This window comes from Vespa mandarinia, chromosome 2 (assembly GCF_050613455.1).
Source record: "Vespa mandarinia isolate Hongniang chromosome 2, ASM5061345v1, whole genome shotgun sequence".
NCBI classification, from domain to species: Eukaryota; Metazoa; Arthropoda; class Insecta; order Hymenoptera; family Vespidae; genus Vespa; species Vespa mandarinia.
In genome coordinates, this window is record NC_140811.1 from 8,798,887 (window position 1) to 8,819,685 (window position 20,799).

Sequence of the window (20,799 nt, forward strand, 5' to 3'; positions counted from 1 at the left end):
CCTTCTTCTCCCCTTGATTCTCCTCTATAATTCTGCATTATTAGCCACAGGATGTTCGTTCGAGAATTCATCCACTTTCGAATCCTAACCGGCTTCATCGCGCAAGAATTTACGTCATGAGAAGAAAGAGAAAAAGACTCTTCCGAGTTACTTGTCCGAACGTTTCTCGAGTGAAAGGAGAAAGGCGGTTTTATCGTATAAAAAAAGTGAGGGTCTTTAAATCGAAGAGAAATATGCGTAAACGCGTCAATAATCAGATATTGCAACGAGGATTAACGTCCCTGCGATGTTGCCGATCAATAAAGAGGAGAGAAACCTGTCTCTTTCCTTAAACGAATGTAGTGAATGGATAAGGGTTTTATCCGACAGCTTATGTAACAACACAGAGAGATAGAGAATTCTTTTTTAACGGTGGCGACGTTTTTTTATTTTTTTCTATAAAAAAGCCTTTATACAAGTACAAAAATGCGTGGTTAAAGAATAGCATTTAAAAACGTAGAAAAATAGTGTGTATTCGTGGCTTCGTGTGATACGTGTTGCTCGAGAAGGACCATGTCGCACGTCAAATTTTTCTTTATTGATATTTCGTCGTTATTATTATTTTTTCTTTTTTTCATTTTTTTGCTATTTGGCCCGTGATTTTTCCAATATTTTTTTAAAGATAATGTTTCGTTAGGGGATCTCTTCGAGATCTCATAACCTCGACCCCTATTCCGTTTTTCTCTTATTATTCCCAACGAAATATTCGAAAGAGGTCATTGAGTTGCGTCACGGATACTTCGATTTTAAAAGAGTAATATAAAATTGTATTTACAGGGCGCAATATATGCACCAATCACGTCTTCGGTTTCGGCTATTTCTGGCCCTTTTCTCTTGCTTCTCCCGTTCACTTATGATTGAGTAAGAACTCTTGTCCTTATATCTTGGCACATGACGATGTGCATTTACTCCGTTTTCGTTTTTATTTTGTTATTCCTATCCTCATCTTAGTTTCTTTTTTTTTATTCTGATTGTCGTGTAAGAGGACAAAAAAGTGAATTTTGATGTGAATTGTAACATCTCATCTGATGTTGTGCCTTGTTCGTTTGAGATCTAAATTGTTCTAATCTTCTTTCGAGAAAATTCTTTTTCGAATATTCTGACGTATTAAAGCTGCGATTTCTATGATCTTCAACGAGGCAAGATCGTAGAGATCTTTTGATTATGTCAATTTGCTTCTATATACTCTACTAACTACTACTATATATCGTATTTTTGAAATTCTATTTTGTATTGACGACATACATATATACATACGATCTCTATTTCATTTTTACCTAAGTCAAAAATGTTGCATGCGCGGTATAACGTAATCCTCGCGGATAGTTGTTCGATGATGATAACGATAAGATCCTTGATCTTCCTAAGACGATTATTTCTTCTATATATTAATGACGACCGAGCTTTCTTTCGCACGACGATCTTTCGAGCGTTCTAGATTGAAGGATTCCCCTGGAAATCTTCGTTAGTCAACGATTTTGCGAGATCTTTTCTTTTTCCTTTCTTCTTCAAATTTTTTTTAGTCTTTTGAATATCATTATCTTTGAATGATGTATCTTCAAGATGTTGATAGACGTTGTTATTTTCATTCTTAAATTATTAACTCGAAAGATAGTCGCTTTTGTTTCACCTGCTTTATATTTCACCTCTCTCTCTTCCTTTTTTATTGGCGACGACCGCTTTAGAAAGGTGCACCGTAGCTGCCGCTTGGCCTGCTAGGTACTCCATAAGTTCCACTAGGACCACTTGGATATCCACCGCCATGGGTAACTTGATTAAATTGAGCTACCTGAATGGCTTGCCTAATACCTTCGAGATCAATGCCTACGACGCGAGTTTGGTAACTGGGTACACCGTAGCTAGAACTTGGTACTCCATATTGTGATGATGGAGCACCGTAACTCGAACTGGGTGCATATCCTCCACCACCGAATCCACCAGTCTGTTGGGCTTGGAGTTCTTCCTTGAGAAGGATCTGACGGATTTGTTCGAGAAGGGCTCCGTCAACAGAAGCACCTTCGTTCGTTTGGTAGCCAGTGGATACCTGAGTGTATCCACCACCTCCACCACTCGAATAACCGCCTCCTCCACCTAGAGAGTAGCCGCCGCCACCACCACTTCCACTTGGTCTACTGTAACTATAGCCGGAAGAGATCGGTGGTTCGGCCAGGGCGAACCCTGCCAAACCGATAACTATACACTGTAAAAGAAAACAAACAAATATTTTTAGATTAGATTAAATTCCAAATTGTCAGATTTCTATAGAATTTCTATACTAATTTACGCTATCATGATCGAAGAGAAAATCCAACTCTGGCTAACTTATTTTCGAAGTCACGTAATGTTGCAAGCGATTGCATCGAAGAGATCGATCGTCGATGGAATGGCTATCTTGTAATTCATGTTGAAACGACTTTCAAGATGCTTTGGAATCCCGATGCAATTCCCGATAAAATAATCGTCGCTGAATGTTTTCGTTTCTTCAACGGTGAAATCAATTTTATTAGAGATAGGTACAGTACAAGCATTTTGACTTTGATGGAAATTCAATTGACAGAATTAAGTAGGTATTTAAATCGCTACTCTTTTTCTCTTTTAATAAATAACTTTTAGAATAGTACACCGAATCACGAATATCTTCTGCTCATTTCTTTTTTTTCTTTTTTGTTCGCACACTCCTTATCTTAGTCTTACCCCTTAACTTTAATCTCTATGTCAAAAATTAGTGTGCTTACCGCGATCAAGGGATTCATGCCGGCTTCTACGATGCCGCTCGGTTCTGTGACTTCGTGGATGGTAGAACAGGGTCCTTTATACTCCCAGGAGAAGCAGGGGGATATGTGGGGCCCCCACGAAGAAGCGATGGGGCCTCTCGGGTGAGAGTAATTCAACGGTGAGACGATTCTCTAGTCATCTTCTTTCTCTTCTTCTCCTCGATACTTCTCTCTCTCTCTCTTTCTCTTTCTCTCCTTCTCCTCGATACTTCTCTCTCTCTCTCTCTCTCTCTCTTTCTCTCTCTTTCTCACTTTGTTCGACCGTTATTGCAGTGGTCTACGTGTAAAAGATTGGCCCTCGAATCTCTATTAAGAGATATACCTATGCGAGATTTGGTGAATATAGGAATTGTGAAATTTAGTCTGCTTCGTCGACTACAGTGAAATACTAGTTATAAGTTACGTCCTAGACCTAGACTCCGTATACCCAATATTCCATTACAATATTTATGAAACTTGGTATATCGATCATTGTGATCACTTTTGTAGTCTATGCAAAATCGTGATTGATCTTAACAGACAAACGATTTTCAATTGTATCGATATATTATAGAAAATATTTCTTTTTGCAATAATTAATGTAATTACTTAGAGGATTTCGATGTACAATAATTAAAAAAATTTCTTTTTCGGCGAAGCATTCATAGACAGTTTACATAACGAATCTCTCGTTATTTGCTCAGGGTCTTCAATGATTTCGAAAGAATTTAATACCGCAATGCCTTATGTAAAAACGTTTTATGAATACCTATTACAAGTGGACAAGTGAACATGGTAAATGGACAAGTGGACCCATTCTTTTGGTTTCGTCTCGCATACGATATACGTATGACCCATCTAAAATTCGAATATGATTACTAAGATATTGGGCAAAATGCAAACAATGTAGTTGAAAATTCCGATACATTCAACGGTTTTACATCAGATTCTTTGAATCTGCAATTTCGAATGGTCACTGTATAGCAGTTGTATCATTTCTAAAACGGAATTATTTTATATATCTATGACGTAATCATAATTTGCAATTTGAAGAATTCGTATGAATTTCTATCGGTCGTTCATCTTTCTATTTCCCCAGTTTCTCATCCTGCACATTCTTTTTCTCTTTCTCGTACACATTTTTATAGGAAAAGACGTTTTCATTTCGAATCACAACGTCCAGTTGTGATCCGATCGGTGATGGTACAACTAAACGAGAGGGAAATCGCTTTCTTCCATGAGAAATTAATTATCTGAGTTGTGACCCTTTGACCCACTTCTTGATATACATCGACCTCGTATTTTCTTTTTTTTTTGTTCTTTCCTTCTGATCTTTCACATTCTATATTCTTTCCCTCATTTTTTTTATCAACCTTTTTTTATTCCTCATAATCCAGTGTAGCCCAATTTTATACTCAAATCGTAAATGTTTATCTCGACCTCATATGTATGTATGTCCGTGCTTACATATGTGTGACCTCGAAAAGACTCATGAAATTTTGTACGATCGCTTTCACGTGTCGACGTCGTATAAGATAAAAAAATAAAGAAAAAATAAATAAAAAGAAAAGCAAGCGAACAAGGACGCTCAACAGTTTTCATTTTTTTTGCTTCTTCTCATTCTTTGTAGATTTTTAGATATATCGTTTTCTTTTCTTTTTTCTTTTTTTTTTCTTTTTACGTTCGATTCTCGGCGCCAGGAAATTTCGATTTCTTCCAGTGACAAGCACTTTACTTAGCAAATGCCTCAAGAAACTCTGAGCTGCCTCCTAGCCATGAGAAGGTGCCATGTGCTGTATCTGAGTTTCTCGAATACTGACGTTACGGGGTTGCGGAAAGAAGGTCGGGGGAAGGAAGGGGATCCGTGTGCTCGAGGCTTCACTTTCGCTCGGCCATAAGCTTCTTGCTCGTATCATCTTCTTCCTCCTCACTCTCTCTTTCTCTCTCTCTCTCTCTCTCTCTCTCTCTTTCTCTCTCTCTCTCCTTCTCTCTCCCTCTCTCTCTCTCTTTGTCTCTCTCTTCCCCTCTCTCCCTCTATCCCTCCCCCCTCTTTCTTTCTCTCTCTCCCTCTTTCTCCTTATTTTTTCCCTCTCTCTCTATATTTTTCTCTTTTCTTTTGCGTGTAAGTTTTTCTTTGATCCTGTGAAATCTTTCCTGCCGGATGTAGGATATAATAACGTGTGAAAAGTGTCTCGTATGAATCTTCTCCCTTAATTCAAAGATACATATATATAGATAAATATATACGCGTTTTGCGTTAGCTCTGAATATTTTCATCCTGGACGTGAACGTTACTTTCTTTTAGTGCGATCCTAATTACCTTGAGTAATTTCCAGCCTTGATAAAAGTAGCTCATTACATTGTTGAAAGTTTATAATATTTAAAATACCTTTGTGATTAAAAGTAATATAAAAATATTTCTACAAAATTGTTTAGGAATTTATTACTGAAGAGCTAATTTGACAAATAAAATTCTTTTATAAATTATTTTTCATAGGATGCAAGGATGTTTACATAATACTGATTGAATTAGATTTGTGTACGTTGTCCATGGTTGTGCTGAGATATCGTTTCGAGAAAACAAGAGTGAAGAGAAAGATCTAATACGTTAAGGCCAAAAGTGAAAGGTGAAAGGGAAGACACAAGATGATGCGTAATCGAAGATTCACGTTGAAATAATATAAATTTATCGATTTTCTACCATACGATATATGATTGTAGATTAAAAATTAATCAAAAAAGTATTTTGTATAAATCCATTTATATCATAAGTTAATGTTTGACGAAAACTTTTATAGTATTCTCATTGATTCGTATTTGCGATTTTTAATAAAGACCTCCACGTTGGCACGACTGCCACTGAACTTATAAAACTACAGTGTGTTATTAGTAGTGGAGTATCTCCTCTCGTATTAGTATGCTAATGCGAATCTGCTCGATGAAGATAAATATTTGCGACAGATCTTAGATTTTATCCCTCTTTGACAGATATATCTACAAATTACAATTACTAGGTAATTAATTAAATTCATGTAGTTTTTCAATATTTTAAGAGCAATGTTTTTTTTTTGTTTCTTCAAATTCTTTGTTTTTTATATTTATCGATATATTTTTTAAATAATAAAGTTCGAAGAGCAGTATATGAGAAAGATTGGATTGTTAAAGACATTCTTCTCTTTTGATTAGGCAATCGTTTAACAACCTCTGCATGTCGTAGCCGCCCGCATTAGAAACCGGCTACTAGGCAGAAGATCGCATATAGTAGTTTCTCTAAGAGTCTTAGCCGAGAGATAGAATTATACGAATGAAACGTCAAGTATATAAATATGTACGTACATATATATATATATATATATATATATATATATATATATGTGAATGTGATATCGTGACTTTTACGATCGATTATAATTAACTTCGAAACGCCAAAATTCAAAAGAACAATCAACGTTACGTTAACGTAATCAAAAGTGGAAATGGTAACGTTACAATATTAACTCGTGTAGTGAACGTTATTCCATTCCATTCCCCTCCTAATCATCTTAGCACCGTTTCAAATCTCAGCACTTTCTTTTCCGTTTCAAAACTCATTTGGTGCGCGCTTGCTGCCATCGTATCGATGCGATGCCTCGTACTTCCTTCGTGTGAACGATATTTCATATATCTCTGTATAGGGATCAGTAGTGTAGAGAAGAGTGGCTTACGACGTTACGGAAATTACACAATCTTAACGATCCGCGTAATGCCAAAGCTATAGAGGATTAGGATTTACAAAGATTCGTAGTTTCTATATTTATAACATTGCTTTGTATAAATCGATGTTAGATTTATCGGTTTAACAAGATTTTCTCTTCGGTTAAATGAAATCTGTAAAGTCGAAATTCTCCGATTAAATAACTACAACAAAGTTACTTTCTTTTAATCGATGAGAAATAAGCATTTTTCTTATTTCCTTGTTTGTTGCTAGTATTTTTAGTTATTCGTTCGTAGTTTGGCAAAAAATTTTCGTAAGATTTTGCCAATAGAAGGTACTTTCCGTTACGATGAGCAAGCTTTGATCACCTCAAGAGCAACAGTGACCGAGATTTACCTGTTACCTTCGTTTCTCATTGATTCACTTTCTTCAAGACGATGCGGAGAAACGACCTTTGCAGAGGTCACTGATACTACATTTGAATTTCATCGCCACGATCATCTTTCCAGAATTTCAGCCACACGTTCGTTGTTTCAAGACCGTTCTGTTCACCGTTACTTCCTTCCTTTGATACAATAAAGGCACGCATACTGATGTACTATCTGTAAATTAGGCTAATCAGAATATAACAGTTTAGATATTTATAACGTGTGAATGTACAATATAATATTAACAAATTAGAAATAAGAAGAGAACGATTAGAATATTGATTATCATAGTTAGTTATTATGTTAATGAAAAATGAAAACTCTATTACATAAATTTATATCAACTTTGAAAAAATGATACATCGTTAATTTATAATGACATTAAGCTCTTTATCTTTAAAATAAATATTTATCGTAAAAATACATGATGTTGATAATTATACTTGCATGATATTCTTTATTTTATGTAAGTAATTAATCAATATGAATATATACTAGCTCATATGGCATTTCCACGTTAGTGAATAAGAAGCTTCGGCTTTATTTAATGTTTCTAGAAAGGTGATGACCTGGGTCGCTCTCACGCGTTTGTCTCTCAACTGTTCACTTCCGGTAGTGAAAGGCGTCTGCGTTTGCGATTGCTGTATATATTATACTTACGGTAGTCCTCGACTGTATGGGACATACATCTGCTCAGACAACTAACAGAGAATGTTTGTTTCAAAAATGTTTCAAAAATATTTGTTTTCTAATCTTATTTTTTTACCTAATTTAAGATTTTAGTGAAAATCCTTTTTTAAGAACAATCGATTTTTCCGTTGTATTGTTTTTCATACGAGGAAAGCACTGGATCGTCTATTTACGTTATATGGATTGAACATTATTATTATTTTTTATTTATTTCTATAATTTTGGAAGAAGAGAATATGATATCTTTTCGAGTATATCCGAAAAAGGAAAAAAATGAAATCGGGAAGAAACGATTATATTCGCGTCACGGTCGACTTTGTAATTCTAATAGTAGAAATTTCTAAACCATCTTAAGTTCTTGCCAACTCACACGTCTTTTTAAACGTTGCCACAACGCAAGCTTGCGCAATTTTTGTCCCACAAATTCAATAGATTTACATATTATTTAAAAGATGTACATAGAACGATGAACGATAGTAATACGTATTGCGATCGTTGCATAACATGTTTATAAGCGATATGTAAATTTTGTTAAATGACGACGCAAAAGCGAATACGCCAGAACTTAAATTTAAATAGATCGCTTTCAAGACTTTATTTGTATCATGTTAAAAAAGAAAAAAGTATTTCTTAAAATTTTCTTCAGTTTTCTTCTTTTCAAAGCATAATAGAGTTTTTTCTTAAAATTTTATCTTAAATGATTTTGATTAATTTTTTATATCATATAAACAAGTTTTATCTGTAACTTTGTAAGATATATAATATGAAATTTATTTTTACTCCGATAATTTCAACGGAATCAATCACAGCTTATCTATAATTAAGTTGTTTTTTGTTATCTCTGATTAAGTGGAAACAGGAAAATAGTAAAAATACCATTGAAACATTATATTACGTATTAAGAAAATGTCTTTTGATTATTACATTATTTACATAAGAATAATATATAAATAGAACCTAAACAAATGCTAACTTAATTACAAACTTTCCGAAATAATGTTTAAATATTATCTTACAATTAGTTAACCATGATATATTCTTATGCAATAAATGCAATGAAACCAAAATCTTACATCCCAAAATATATAAAAATCTTCCAAGATTTTCCATTTGAGGAATTGGAATGTAGATCGCTATCTATATTTCAAAGAGATAAGATTGTAAGCTAAACTTAAAAATTCAACGGAAAAGAATTTTATATAACGATATAACTGTACATACGATCATCGATAGAGAGAATAATCTTATTCTAAATCTTAATTAGTTATATATATATGTATATATATATATAACTAATTAATATATATATATATATATATATATATATATATATATATATATATATAAGTATATATGTAATTTACAAGTGATCGATTAATATTTGTTTTGTTTACTTATCTAAGTCATAAATCGTTGATATTTTGTATTTTTCCTTCTATAGATCATTAAAATAATCAACGATTATTTCCTTCTATGACATTCATCGTCGCCTTTGACAGTTTCTTATATTCGGTAACGGTTTGTTTTTACATTTCTTGGTCCATTCATTCCAAGCTTTGAATCCATCCATGTTAGAAATTTTTTTAGCGCAAACTATGTCATCTTGTATGTCGTCGTTGGCAAAATCTTCACAACGTTTATTACAAATACCACCGATACGACCACGTGTACACCATTTGCTACTGCTGATTTGAAATATACCGTAGTAATAGTTGGATGCACCTTTTGGACCAGTGATGAGCTGAGTATTCATACCACTTTCGTTCTTCATTAGGCAAATCCAATTACTCATGAATGTTCTTGAGATGCCACCACGTTGAAGTTCACGCATGGCTTCACATTCGTTTAGAATTTTAGCCTTCGTTAAAATACCAAAAGATAATAGTAAAATGATCAACCTCATCGAAATCTTTGTTTGTGATCCGTATTCCATTTTGTTCTTTTTGTCTTCGATGACAAAACCAGTTTTTTAATTTGCCTGGAGAGACAACGCACACTGACGGGTATTCAGACGTAAATGTTCCTGGTTTGAATGTCAGTCCGACGATCCACCGACAACGATAGGCACTGACCTCGAGCTTGAGCGATAAGCTTTTTAATGTAATTATTGCGAATGACGACGGTCATCTCTATATTTTACTCTTTCAATATTTTTATTTCTTTTGAAGTATTCGATGCTCAATGAGGAAAATTTTGGAATAGAAATATAAACAAATATAATCTATGAATAAATAAATAAATAAATACACACACACACACACACACACATATATATATATATATATATATATACATATACATATACATACATCAAAGTTTCCGATCAAAAATACACAACGATCAAATTGGACTAATGGTTTATGAAATAATTTTACATTTCAAATGAGGCATTATTGTTATTATGGTCTCTTTTAACATGGTCTTAATACAGCATAATACTTTTACAATTGCATAATTTATACAAATGTTTATGCCGTTCATACGAAGAAACAGATAAAATACTATATTACGTTTTTTATTTACAACTTCTATATATTTGTCCGCTTGTTTGCTTTTTGATAAGCTTCATTATATGTTTATTTCTGAGGTTATTTATCCGTAAGGTGACTTTCACGATACTTATGAATGAGGCCGATCATACTTTTTAACGATCGTACTATGACAGTTGTCAACGATTGCGAGATTTTAAAGATAGTTTGTGAAAGTACTGAGTGCGAAAAAACATTATGAATTATAAATTGTGTTAAAGTATGACATTTAATAACAGCATATAAAGCAACTCATGTGCTTTTGCTGTCAAGTTTTTAAAATAAATTATGGAAAATATGAAACATAAGAGCGGAGAGACAATCCTATATCGTATAAAAAATACATTTTCATTTGTATAAATCTATTTAACGTAGATTTACTTAAAATATTTATGTATTTATTTTTCAGTATAGCGATTTGATAACATAATGTATATTAACATAGAAAATATATTATTATATAGTATCATAATAATATTATGTAGTATATACTACTTATATGATAATAATAACTTGCGACACTATAATTAAATAAAAGCACAATAATATCACAATTATTTGTTGAGATAATGAATGCATTTGTAAAGCGATCGCACATTCAGGTGCACTTATTATTAGTTATGAGTATTATCATCATACATATTGTCTTTGTAATTTTGTATTTCTTCATAGTTCATGTACATCTATAAATGTAAGATTTCTATAAGAGTTCTATGGATGGAACATCACTATTTATTTATTGTCAAATTATGATTATTTTATAGTTCCGTTCTTTGATGATACTTGTATTAACTTATGTTTGTAACAAACATTATGATCTAATGGTACGGTAAAATTTTACTGTTTTTTTTTACATATACGTATAAAAATAACTTTGAAAATTATAATATTACGCATAATAATGGCATTTACATGTAAATGTATTATAAAATGTAAAATATTTGGCGTAAATAATAAATTAAAAAAAAAAGAAAAAACTAAATTAATGTGTATGTACACTTAAAACAGTGAATAGAACACATTATCTTGAAATAATATATATATATAAATTATTTTTATATATATTATTCGTTTTTGTAATTTTTGGCTTATTAGTATCAAGATCTAGCCTTCGTTAATTTTAATCGTCTTTCCTTGGCAAATTTTAAGTATTCAGGATTTTCATAAATAATTTTAGCGAGTGTTTCAAGTCCTGCATAAGTGTCAGCCTTAGTACCCATACACATTAATAATTGCGTATCAGAGAGTTCTTTGCCACACTCAACATCATGGAACACATGAATCAAATTTCTATCAGCTGCTCTAAAAACTTCTATCTTTGACTTAACGACCTTCTCAAAAAATACTACATCTTCTTTACCCCAACCTCGAATGGATAAATCGAACCCACCAACGACATCATAGTCTTTTTTATATAATGATACAATACCAAAACCAAATTGCCTCCAATAACCAGCAATTTCCGTAATAACATATTTGTCATGTTTCTTTGAACTTTCATAAACGATCTTTGGATCGTATTCACTAAAAACTATAGGAAAATAAATTTGTCTATTCATTAATGTATTTAATCGTATACGATATAGAGCAGAACTTGTAAAAACGATATCTACGTCAATGAAGAATAATAAATCTTCGTCTTTCATTTTAGTAACTCCTTCGTGAAGAGCATTAGCCCTTGCAAATTCTCCAGAACCTAAAATTACGTCAATACTAGCACTGCGATATTTGTACTTCAATTGTTCAATTAAATCTATCGTTTTATTCAAAGAGTCCTCTATTTTATGTTGATATAATACTATCAATAATTCTGTTTTTTCACCAGTCGTTAAGCACACTTCTTCGTAATTTTGTAAAAATCTTTGAAATACTTCGTATCGTCCGGACAAAGGTAATATGAAATGTATGATTTTTTCTTGTATAGTATTCACATTTTTACGAGATTTGAAATTTAAATCCAGGAATTTCCCATGTAAAAGATTTTGTACAGATCTTCCTTCGTTTTCTTGATCATCTTTCTTAAATCCTTTATCATTTATCACTTCTCGTATTTCTAATCCTATAAAGAAAATTTTTTAATAATTATCAATTATAATTGTAGATATTAAATTAATAAATTAACTATTTAATGAATATTTAGTACCGGTAAAATGTTGATGAAGATAAATATGTCTTCTAACTGGCAAAGTAACTTTTTTGCCTCTATATTTACGATAGACCAAAAGTAGATCTAAAATTGTGTCAGCGCCATAGGAGTTCACTCTTCTGTAACCATAAAGAGCAGATCGTTCGTCGACTACCCGACCACGTTGTCTCGAACAGGCATTTATAGAAGCCATTACTTCCCTAGTAATATCCTCCAAACCCTCTTTAATGTCACTGTGAATTCGTCTTCTAGGATTAAAATCGCTCAAGCTATATTCTGACTTTGAAATGAAATCCCAAGGGATGACTTCGTCGCTTATAGTTGGTTTAAAGGTACGAATTCCAAGGGGAACACCTAACATATAAAATCAGTTTTTAAAAAATGTAATGTCATATTTAGTATACTTTCTAAAATATTATTAAAATATGCAATATAAATAAATTATATTATATATTTTTATACATGTAAAAAATAAATAAGTAATTCATAAGAAAAATAAATCATAAGTAATCTACAGAAATTGTAGCCAATAAAAGCAGATTCGATGAAAGCAATAATCGAAGATCATTTCACTCGATAAGTTGCGACAGACCATATCGCATTTCTTTTCTTTCTAGTCGCGTCAGACTAACAATCAGTTTGCATAGAGTAATCATGCAAAGTGGATCTATTAATAATGCGTACGTGTGCGTGATGAAATACAATCGTTCTTGAAATGATTGTCTTAATTGAATTACAGATATCTGCCTGGTTAAAGAACGCTTTCAAGGCTGTTTTAAAGTAATGACTTTACTGAAGATTTAATATGCATGACGAATATTAAATGTACTTTTTGATTTATTCCGAATATTTTCTTCTTTTTTCTGTTTTCTTTCAAATATGAAAGAGAATACAAATTTACCTAAAATTTCCGTGTCGCCAGGATAATTTTCGGAATAAGGGTTGACAGGGAAGAGCGATACAGCATCAGCCAATTGGTAATTTCTCAAGTGATCGAGATTAATACTCAATTCTTTTGTCATCGTATAGATATCTCTTTGCAACTTAATTTTTTCTTGTTGCAAGTCTTGTACTTTTAATCCCTAAAAAAAGATAATCATACATTTTTTAATAAATACATACTTTCTGTCTCAGAGTTAAAATTCATTGTTATAATTAAATGCAAACCCTCATATAATTATGAAGTCTGTACATGTATGGAGAAGTTTTTATAGGATGTAAAGTAATGGCACGATGTACTTCCTTTCTCTTGAGATTACCCGTAAACGCCTGATCTCCACTGCTATTATGATAAAGGATTGATTGCATCTGTAATATAGAATATATAGATATAATTACAAATATTATAAATGTTTCGCTTTTAAATTTCCCGGCACTATTGAGAAATGACTGTATTTATTCATCTTTCAAGATATTAAGATCGAAAAGAATAACTCGATACGGTTACTGGGTTAGCAGGGTACGATTCGCTTGTACTTAACGACTAACATCCTCATCTGTGCATTGTACCTTCCGAGTTAACTCAATGATAGCGTACCCTGTATATGATGCAGATGCGTGGCATATGTATTTAAGCCAGAGGTAGTATGTATAGTACATTCTATGTACGTGGTATTATGTTATTTTCTGTCTCCATTAAATTATTACGAACTTGCGTGTTCTCAAACCTGATCCGGCACATGGAAGATTGCTATTTCCTGGTCTATATTACGAGCTTACCGCTATAACGATTATTGTATTGTTCTTTACAATTTGCACATTTTTGGATTATTGTTACTATTGTATTATTGCGATTATTATATTATTATTATTTGGATTATTAATGGTGTTTCGCTTTACATGCACAATTAAAAAAAAAAGAAAAAAGTACAAGATTTTTTGAAAAGAATAGAAATTAATCGGACTCGTCTTCTATTTGATCGTTTAACATTTTTAATGTAAGAATAAACGTATTTTTTGTCGCATCGAGATATAAGCATACAATTTAATGAGATTCGAATTTGCATTGGCCAACAAATTATTCGTAGTATATACTACGAATATGTACACACGTGCGGTTAGCACATATGCCAGAGATTAAACAAAAAGAAGGGAGACCGACAAAAATAGATAGTGCTGTGTATAAAAAAAGTCAGTAGTTATGCCAAGAAACGAAAAAATGAAAATAGTCTGTAGGCCTTATCAAATTTAGTTTCAGATAGTTGCTTAAAACTAAAAGATTATTATCATTAGTGAAATCAAAGATAAATACGTATATAATAAGGTGATTGTAAAAATTCATGACCTTTTTTATTTGTTTTTTATTTTTCATTTTAAAATGTGTTTCATATTAACAATGAAATTAATTCATTAAAAAAAAAAAAAAAAAAAACCCCACGAATTTTTCAAGTGCCCCTTATATATACGCACACATACATACACAATAGTATACAAATATTTGATAATATTTATGAAATAATCATAAGTATTAGAAATTTCAATGAAATTCTTATTGCGTGAAGTTCGTACATTAGAAAAACTAGTGAAATGAGCCAATGACATATTTATAATCTGAGAATGAATCAATTTACCCAAAATAATTCGAATATATTTTATGTAATCGTTTACATTGTATTCCGTATTGAATATGCTTGGTATAGTCGAAAATAGTTTAACACAAATAGGAAAATCTGCTTAGAAATATATTATAAAAAACAAAAATTGATTTGTTTTTTTTTGATAATTTTATTTCGGTAAAAACGAATATAGTACGTACCTAAACATTTTCGGAGTTTTATCGAGAGAGATAAGGAAAGAATAGATAAAGTTTATCGAAAGTTATAGCTTGCTTTTATATATGAAGAAGAAATTACCTCATAGCTCCAAGTGCAAGGAATCCCAGCATACTTTTGAACACATCTACCCAACTCGACGTCCTCGTGGGTGGTGTAAAGATGTTGTAAGCAATACTTGATATGAGGAACTATTCTTTTAAGTGTTTCTTTCGAAAGAATAACACCGGGGCCACCCATGCAAAAGTTTTCATCATATTCAAGAGATAATAATCCAAACTCCTCAGAATTACCTCTACCAGCTTGTCCAATATACATAGGTTTCCTTGAATCGATGGACCTAAGAAAACTCTCTAAACGATCGGTTCTAACATAAACGTCATCGTCCGCCCTGAAAAACCATTCGAAGCGGTCGCCATAATGGTTCCACATGTATTGCAACATCATGAAGGATTTCTTCTGTGGTGGATAACTATCGTCGACTCGGGGAAGCGGTACCAATGGTAGATCAGGACAATTTCCTGGCACGATTGAACTTTCCGACGAGAAAAAGGCTATTTTACCTGGTAATTCTTTACCCCAAGTTTCGTAAACTGCTTTAGCTCTCGTTTCGAGATATTTCTTTGCTGTCATAACACCGACAAAGACCAGACTATCGGAAGAACTGTTAATACGTTCATCATCCGACAATTTTGGCATATTTCGTACCGTCGGTTCTAGTATCAAACTGCTCAGTGTAGGAGAAACTGTCGAGAATGATGAGGATGATGACCAACCAGATCGCTGAAGATTGTTTGACACGAGTATCCGATAACCACCGATCAGAAGGCCACACACGAGACCCACTGTCAGGCCCAGAACGGCACTGGCCAGGCCACGTCTCTTGCGCATCGCTGAACGATACGTCACCTCTCCCATTCACTCTCTTCCGGGATTCGTCTAGTTCCGTCTTGGCTCATTATCGTTCTCCTCCACGTTGTCGATCTTCGTTTGGCTACCGCTTTCGGATGATTCTGCCCCTCTTTCGACGAGCCCATTGTCAATTTTACTTCTAAAAACAAAAGAATAAAATAATAATTATGCAAACGCAGCTGATTAACAATATATGGAGATAAGAATCATTTTCAATCTAATTACGAAACCTATACATGAAGATTTTATAGCTAATTAATTACTATCTAACTAAATAATTACCGATATAATCAATATTCTCGTATCTGTTAATTTCTATATATATGTAAATTGCAATAAGTAGAAAAATATAGTGACTATCTTTAATTAAACCTTATAGTTGTTTTTATAACAGTATTTATTGATTGTTCATATATAATAATGACTATTTAAGCACCGTTTTTGTCATCCTTTTGTAGTATGAACTTTCACCCTGATAAACTGATAAAGTTGCGTAAAAACAAATATTGGCTAGCTTATTCTCTAATAATTTTTAACGATTTTTTGTTAGACCTTCTATATATAAAAATAACTTACTATTTTTTAAGATCACATCTTTTGTTACATGTTCATTGTGACACCGCATAAAGAGAATTAGAAATAGGTACATAATCTGGGTAAATGTGTGATCAGCAACAAGACTAACAGAATCAATTAAAAACAGTATACGGAACGGAGAGAAGAACCGGTTTGAACCGAAAGTCAGACCCTCGACCGAGTCAAGCCTACCTCGAGATAAGACGATGTCGTGTCTATAGGTTTTGTGCTAATACCTCCAAGCATACATATGTACGTAAATTGACAATGCAATTATCGTGCTTCTTTTACCAAGAACCGATAAAGCTTGCCAAGAAAAAATTTTATATCGAACGAGACATAGTTCAACTTTTAAGAAAAACGAATTAACTTTGGAGATAATCTAGACTTAGAAAAAACAATGTTGATATTAACAATATTTAAACGATCAACAAATGTTTCCACAATCGTTTGATATTATCGACTAAAACTTAAAAATGCTTCAATATTCGTGAACGTTACACTCTAACGATAGTTAAAAGATAAATTACTATCTACTCTATCTAACTAGTCTCTACATTAATTTGGATACATTTGGCGAAGCACATAATCCAGTTTTATGAAATGTTTCTAAAAAACAGTAACGATTATTCGAAGATAGATTATGATTTGCATTTTTGTATACGTTTTATGAAATACGTAACTCTATTTTACGAAATGTTCGTTCTACTTTCCTACCTTGAAGTTATCGAGGATTCCAGGGAGACAGTAAACACGTTAGAATTATATCCGTAATTCATGATTTAAAAAAAATATTTTTTGGATTTCGAAGAGGAAAATAAGAAAATGAAAAGAAGTATTACTACCCCAAAAAAAAATTGATATATCGGAGCACTTGATGAAATTCAAGATAGTTCGATCTTGTTGGATATTTTAACGTTGAAACGAGCATCTCAACGAAAGGCGATCGACTGGTTTAGTCATACGGTGGCCAGCTTATTAGGAGGCACCGTCGTCAGTATTTTTTGTTTTCCTACCGTTCCTCCGTCGCTATTGGACGCGTCTACGGCGTGTATGCCGAACGAAATCTCGGAACAGCACGATTCTTATGGAAATGAACTTCGAGCCGACTACCTGCTCCTTACACAGAATATGTCCGAAGTGAGTATATTAATGATTTTTGTAGATATTGCAAATAGATATCCTAGAAAAGATGTTGAAGATTCCAATTAAAATAAAAAAATTTTTCTGAAAAACACAATAAAAATTTCATATATCAGGCAAAGCCCTAATTGAGCGACGTTTATGAATGAAAATAATTATTTTGTTTGTCTTTATATATAAAAATTACGAATTTAATGATTAACAAAAATTTTTAGATACATACATTTGTATAGATCACTTTAGACCCCGTTGGATAGTAAAATTGTCTGAAGGAGTGGCTTAAGATAATCTTCTACGCACGACTACGAACAAAGATTAGCTGTTAATTGTTACCACAGACGACGAAAGCAAGCTCGTCGATGGCCTAACGCGGAATCGTTCGAGCAGAGTCATGCTACTGCCCGAAGATTGTTCGAATAGCAAACAGAATGAAGAAACGTTTGTCTTCTTTGATTGAACGACTGTTGACATGGATGATCGTCGCTTGATTTTTCCAAGCGATGAATGCTTCACGGTTCACAGAGCTGTTCTTCTTTTATGCTTCATTAAATTTATGAATGCTTTTGAGAATAGGAGCCTTCTGTTGAACTAAGAAGTCTGGCTTTGATAAAACTTCTTTGTATTCTAAATAAAATCTCAAATAATTCCAATTTATTTATTTATAATATGTTTATGTATAACACTATATAAAATTAATAAATTTTAATTGTGACAACATATCGTGCAATGTAAACTAAGTATAAGATTAATTAGAAAATTCAGATTAACTTGGAGTACGTTTCTGGAATGACAGAACTGCAATTTTTTTCTTTCATCGAACAGGACATAATATTAAGATTTATGAACCACACGTGATTTGTTCGAGTCGTGAATTACTCTTTCCACATAAAGTACTCGACATTTGAAATAATCATATTTTTAAACAAAATGACTAAAATCAATTAAAACAATAAAAACTTATGATATACGAATAAATCGAAAATATTTATTGGGACGAATAATAAATAATGATCGTTAATAACAAAAGTGAGAAAAAAAAAACTCACGTTTATAGTAGTCAAATTAGTTCGATGTTTGATAATACGATAAATATTACGAACGAATCCATATAAGTGAGAATTTGCACGTTAAAAGAATATACCGTGGTGAAGTTACCCTGACTCATGCTTGCAAGGAGAGCTCGAGTACTCGTACGTAGTAGAAACTGGTCGCGTGTGAGAATTGCGGTAGAACAACGAACACATACTACGAACAGGATGCCACCACGATCATGACTGAACGAACGGGACGAGATTGTCCGTCCCCAACCGGCGGCGGTTGGCCGTTAACCAGTTAAAAACGAGTAGGGATGGAGAAGTATGAGAAAAGCCGAAAACTTACATAGTTCGTCTTAATCTGTTGAAAACCGATAAGTTACGAAGAAACTCGTTTATCTTCAAAGAACTATGTTGAGGAATGATATTTGAAAATGATTATTTGAAAACTTTTAATAAGGTTTGTCATGTGTATTTTAAAGAACGAAACCTTCCTATACTTTTTTTCATCCCAAATTATATAAAAAACTAAAATATTTAATTAATTATTATTACGAATTAATAATAATAAAGAATAATTATTATACTCTCTAAAAAGCTCTTCACTTTTACTAAATTAATTTATAATATACTATTGCGTTTGAGAGTCCCGGAGGCTTTTTACCTTGTCCCTGACCTCGGCAACCTTGAAATCTTCGAAAGTCCTCAATCACCTTTTTGACCTTCTTCGGTCGATGATCGAAGAGTCGTGTTACCGTTAGACAGATCATTCGACGTTTTATACATTTACATTCTAAGCGTTACCGCTTCGAGGTTAGGAAGATTTTTATAGATTCTATACTTATTATTTTAGGTGCTGCTTCATAGTATGATACAAATAAACTATTTATCTTATAATCCTATAAAAAATAAGTAATATTCGTGATAGTATAATAATTTTTGATAGAATAGATAATTGACGGTTAAAGGTTAATTGTCGACAAACTTTATATCGTTATAATGATAGAAAATTAATTTGTTTGAATATTTTTTGGAAACTAGATAGAATATTTTTCAATTCACACTCACTGTGTACATTCTTATAAAAATGTACAATATGATAGCCACTTATATGGACACAATAGGCCGTAAATGGGAGCCTATTAAAGAACACGTGCGTACCGTGTAAAAATAACTGTCGGTTATAAATGCATCCGTGCATTTGAATTAAATATATAATTTTCTGAGTCTGTGTTCACAATACACATACATGATTAAACATGTACATCAATAGATATTGCAATTACGAGCTACGGAGTGAGAATAGTGCAAAACATTATGCTATAGTTCTGCGTCCGTAAAGCAGGAACTTCCGTCGAAATGAGAAGTGAATTGAACAACCTTTACGCTTCGTAAATTTCACATTATCTTTCATTGGTTTCGCTCAATTCTCGATCGAGCGAGATATGAGGATATTAAGATTGACGAACCAGTAATAGGAATATTGATTTGAAAAATGTTTAAATCTAAGAAAAGAAATTTTTGAAATAACAAACGTTTTTTTTTTCATTTTTATATTAAACAAGTTATACAATGAAATATAACAAGTACACAATAAAATCTAAGAGAAAAGGAATTAACATTAATATTATGATTTTTTCATCCACAATAAAGTGGATGAAACACATAAATAAAGTGGATGACCACAGATTATTAACATTTATATTCAATTGAATATTTATGTAAATCAATTTATAGGCTTTGAATGTAGTTAAATTGTGAACAAAATAAAAATAATTAAAAAATATTTTCAATGTTAGGTAATAAAATATAAATTATTTTATAAACTGTATGTTAGTAAGATGTTCACTGTTCGATTCCCAAGTTTAGAATAAGTATACTTCGGAACACGTTTGTTTGTACTTACCACGTAAAGTTAATAGGTCGGCAAATATAAAACTTACATGTATACATACAATTCCACACTTTCCAAAGACGAAAGAAACAGGAGTATTAACCCTATTTATTGCCTTTAATGCATCTTACATTCAAACTGCCGCGAGACCTTTCTCAAAATGGCGGGAATCAGCTAATGCGACGATAGAT

The 20,799-nt window shown here is 32.4% G+C and overlaps 4 protein-coding genes across 19 annotated transcripts; 1 reads left to right on the forward strand and 3 right to left on the reverse strand.

Moving 5' to 3' along the window:
• Positions 1 to 398: 398 nt before the first annotated feature.
• Positions 399 to 3,718, reverse strand: LOC118439771 (uncharacterized). The gene is made up of 2 exons (XM_035861855.2): positions 2,775 to 3,718; positions 399 to 2,239 (listed from the first exon to the last, which is right to left on the reverse strand). Exons 1-2 carry the CDS (start codon positions 2,790 to 2,792, stop codon positions 1,721 to 1,723), a joined length of 537 nt encoding a protein of 178 aa, XP_035717748.1. The 5' UTR covers positions 2,793 to 3,718; the 3' UTR covers positions 399 to 1,720.
• Positions 3,719 to 6,553: 2,835 nt separating this feature from the next.
• Positions 6,554 to 9,537, reverse strand: LOC118439772 (lysozyme). Of its 2 annotated transcripts, none has more exons than XM_035861858.2 (2): positions 8,999 to 9,537; positions 6,554 to 7,084 (listed from the first exon to the last, which is right to left on the reverse strand). In XM_035861858.2, exon 1 carries the CDS (start codon positions 9,535 to 9,537, stop codon positions 9,085 to 9,087), a length of 453 nt encoding a protein of 150 aa, XP_035717751.1. In that variant the 3' UTR covers positions 6,554 to 7,084; positions 8,999 to 9,084. The 2 variants fall into 2 exon arrangements, with proteins under 2 accessions (XP_035717751.1, XP_085511303.1); XM_085655177.1 differs by having other exon boundaries at positions 6,554 to 7,088.
• A 659-nt stretch (positions 9,538 to 10,196) lies between these two features.
• Chsy (Chondroitin sulfate synthase) lies at positions 10,197 to 20,749 on the reverse strand. 15 transcript variants are annotated; one of them, XM_085655171.1, is made up of 8 exons: positions 18,727 to 19,100; positions 17,904 to 17,982; positions 17,554 to 17,720; positions 15,131 to 16,100; positions 13,446 to 13,586; positions 13,180 to 13,360; positions 12,276 to 12,632; positions 10,197 to 12,191 (listed from the first exon to the last, which is right to left on the reverse strand). In XM_085655171.1, the coding sequence occupies exons 4-8, from the start codon at positions 15,965 to 15,967 to the stop codon at positions 11,230 to 11,232; spliced, it is 2,478 nt and encodes an 825-aa protein (XP_085511297.1). In that variant the 5' UTR covers positions 15,968 to 16,100; positions 17,554 to 17,720; positions 17,904 to 17,982; positions 18,727 to 19,100; the 3' UTR covers positions 10,197 to 11,229. The 15 variants fall into 15 exon arrangements, with proteins under 15 accessions (XP_085511297.1, XP_085511300.1, XP_035717741.2 ...); XM_085655174.1 differs by lacking the exon at positions 17,554 to 17,720 and having other exon boundaries at positions 18,836 to 19,100; XM_035861848.2 differs by lacking the exon at positions 17,554 to 17,720 and having other exon boundaries at positions 18,822 to 19,100.
• Positions 16,421 to 18,018, forward strand: LOC146873191 (uncharacterized). Its single transcript, XM_085655192.1, has 3 exons — positions 16,421 to 16,454; positions 17,409 to 17,677; positions 17,896 to 18,018. Exons 1-3 carry the CDS (start codon positions 16,421 to 16,423, stop codon positions 17,911 to 17,913), a joined length of 321 nt encoding a protein of 106 aa, XP_085511318.1. The 3' UTR covers positions 17,914 to 18,018.
• Positions 20,750 to 20,799: the final 50 nt, after the last annotated feature.

Coding starts and splice junctions, on each gene's coding strand:
- LOC146873191 (XM_085655192.1), top strand. CDS start 16,421: ATGAACTTTCACCCTGATAAACTGATAAAGTTGC. Junction 16,455..17,408: donor TGATAAACTGATAAAGTTGC/GTAAAAACAAAT, acceptor GATATATCGGAG/CACTTGATGAAATTCAAGAT.
- Chsy (XM_035861854.2), bottom strand. CDS start 15,967: ATGGGAGAGGTGACGTATCGTTCAGCGATGCGCAAGAGACGTGGCCTG. Junction 13,587..15,130: donor CTTGCACTTGGAGCTATGAG/GTAATTTCTTCT, acceptor TCTATATTACAG/ATGCAATCAATCCTTTATCA. Junction 13,361..13,445: donor GACTTCATAATTATATGAGG/GTTTGCATTTAA, acceptor ATCTTTTTTTAG/GGATTAAAAGTACAAGACTT.
- LOC118439772 (XM_035861858.2), bottom strand. CDS start 9,537: ATGGAATACGGATCACAAACAAAGATTTCGATGAGGTTGATCATTTTA.